Source organism: Monodon monoceros, unplaced genomic scaffold (assembly GCF_005190385.1).
Source record: "Monodon monoceros isolate NGI ecotype Baffin Bay Population unplaced genomic scaffold, NGI_Narwhal_1 Super_Scaffold_16, whole genome shotgun sequence".
NCBI classification, from domain to species: domain Eukaryota; kingdom Metazoa; phylum Chordata; class Mammalia; order Artiodactyla; family Monodontidae; genus Monodon; species Monodon monoceros.
In genome coordinates, this window is record NW_021703772.1 from 60,369,088 (window position 1) to 60,370,919 (window position 1,832).

General features: G+C 58.9%; 1 protein-coding gene across 2 annotated transcripts in view; it reads right to left on the reverse strand.

Moving 5' to 3' along the window:
• Window positions 1-1,519, reverse strand: part of DLX1 (distal-less homeobox 1) — a 3,827-nt gene extending 2,308 nt beyond the window's left edge. Inside the window, exons 1-2 of one of the 2 annotated variants that reach the window (XM_029225885.1) lie at window positions 1,009-1,519; window positions 146-345 (exon numbers count right to left, since the gene is read on the reverse strand). In XM_029225885.1, the coding sequence (XP_029081718.1) occupies window positions 146-345; window positions 1,009-1,321 (513 nt within the window). In that variant the 5' untranslated portion in view covers window positions 1,322-1,519. The remainder of the gene's footprint in view (window positions 1-145; window positions 346-1,008) is intronic. The other variant, XM_029225886.1, reaches the window with a different exon arrangement.
• Window positions 1,520-1,832: the final 313 nt, after the last annotated feature.

A 1,832-nucleotide genomic window follows, 5' to 3' on the forward strand; every position in this document is an offset into this window, starting at 1 on the left:
CACACACACACACACACACACACACACACACACACACACACACACACCCCGACCCCTGACGCCCAGAGAGCAAGAAATGAAGCTGCGGGTGCAGGTTGGCCGCGGGAAGCCTGCGTGGCGCCACAGTGGGGCAGCGCCGAGGTACCTGCGTCTGCGTGAGTCCCAAGGAGGCCGCGAGCTCCGCCCTCTCGGGCAGAGCTAGGTACTGAGTTTGCTGGAACCTGCGGTTCAAAGCCTGCAACTGCAAACTGGAATAAATCGTCCTGGGTTTGCGGATCTTTTTCCCCTTGCCATTGAAGCGCACTTCACCGCCTTCCACCACCGTGCTCTTCTCGGAGTCAGCCCCTGGAGGGACAGCAGAAGTGGGGGCCGTAGTTAAGGCGAGTGACTGCCTTTAGTGCGGGGAGCCCAGAGCAAGTGACCGCAGAGGAGTGGCAGAGGCAGGACCAGGAACGAGAACGCTCAAGAAACTCTGAAAGCCAGGGAAGGGTCCCGCCAAGTCCAAAGGGCCCGACCCCGGCCGCTGCAAGCGGACTGGGGCAGTTCCCAGGCGCGCAGCTCCTGCCTTTGCAGGGAAAGTTTGCTATTTTTACAGGCGGTAGTTGAGGTTTAATTACCCTTAATTGCATACATTGTTTACAGCGCTACACAACAAATAATTACCGAGACTAATAAGTGCACATGTGGGTTTCTGTTTTCCACCAAGGCATTGTGTGCTCGGCTCACGGAGCCATCCAGAGGCCCAGCCAGTGCCAGGGGACGCTCTCGGATTTATCCTTTGCTCGATAGTTGCAAGTTGCGTGGATATATATTTTTAAAATTTGTTTGCTATGACAGGGATTCATTTACTGATACCCAAAACCTTTCACTGCTCCGGCGCCCTCCCCACCCCCATCCCATGTCTCTCCTCCACTCCTCTCCCTCCTTTCTCTCTCTCTCCTCCTCCTCCTCTCTCTTCCCCCCCTCCCTCCCTTCGCACCTCTTCCTCTCCCTGGCAGGCGCACGTACCTGGGTCCTCCAGGCGGCTCTGGGCGAGGCTGGCGCTGCCCGGGTAGGACTGCACCGAACTGATGTAGGGGCTGGACGCGTGGCTGCTGACCGAGTTGACGTAAGGGTAGCCCAGCGGTCGGGAGAAGGACGAGGCCGAGCTGTAGGCGCCGTCGGGCTGCGAATGGCCCGCCGAGTGTAAACAGTGCATGGAGTAGTGCCCGTGGGACATGGGAGAAGGAGACATTTGCTGGTTGGGTGGCCCAAACTCCATAAACACCGCCTTGCCCGACACGGGGCTGTTGAGACTCTCTGGCATGGTGGTCATGGTCATCTCTTCTCGCGGGGTCTGGGTGTGGGTCTCTCTCTCCTCTGCTTCCCTTTTGGGGGTCTCTGTGTTTCTCAGGACAGGAAGGAACCCAATTTAAGCGTAACAGGGGTTTTCACTTTCCATTCATAAGAAAATGGAGTTTGTCTCTTTGAAAAGTCTAAGCATGATGCTGCCGAGCTCCCCAAACTCGCTTCAAAGCTTTGACTCAGCCAAGGTCATAAATATTCATGAGCTGGCGGAGCTGATTGGTCCGCTGTCTTGCATAATCACCGGGGATTGGTCCGAGGCGCTCCGGCTCCGCTGGACTAGAGCGGGCGAGGCGGCCCGGCCTCGGGAGAGACGCATCCACACCTCTCGGCCGGGGCTCCTCTGCAACAGAGCAAGCAGCGTGGGGCGCACAATGGGCTGCGGCGTCCGCGCCGGGACCTCCGCGGCCCGCGGCTCATCAGCCTCCCGCCTCCCCGGCGCGCCTTACTTCCCAGAAATCAACCAGTGGTTCGGCGCCGCCGCCCAC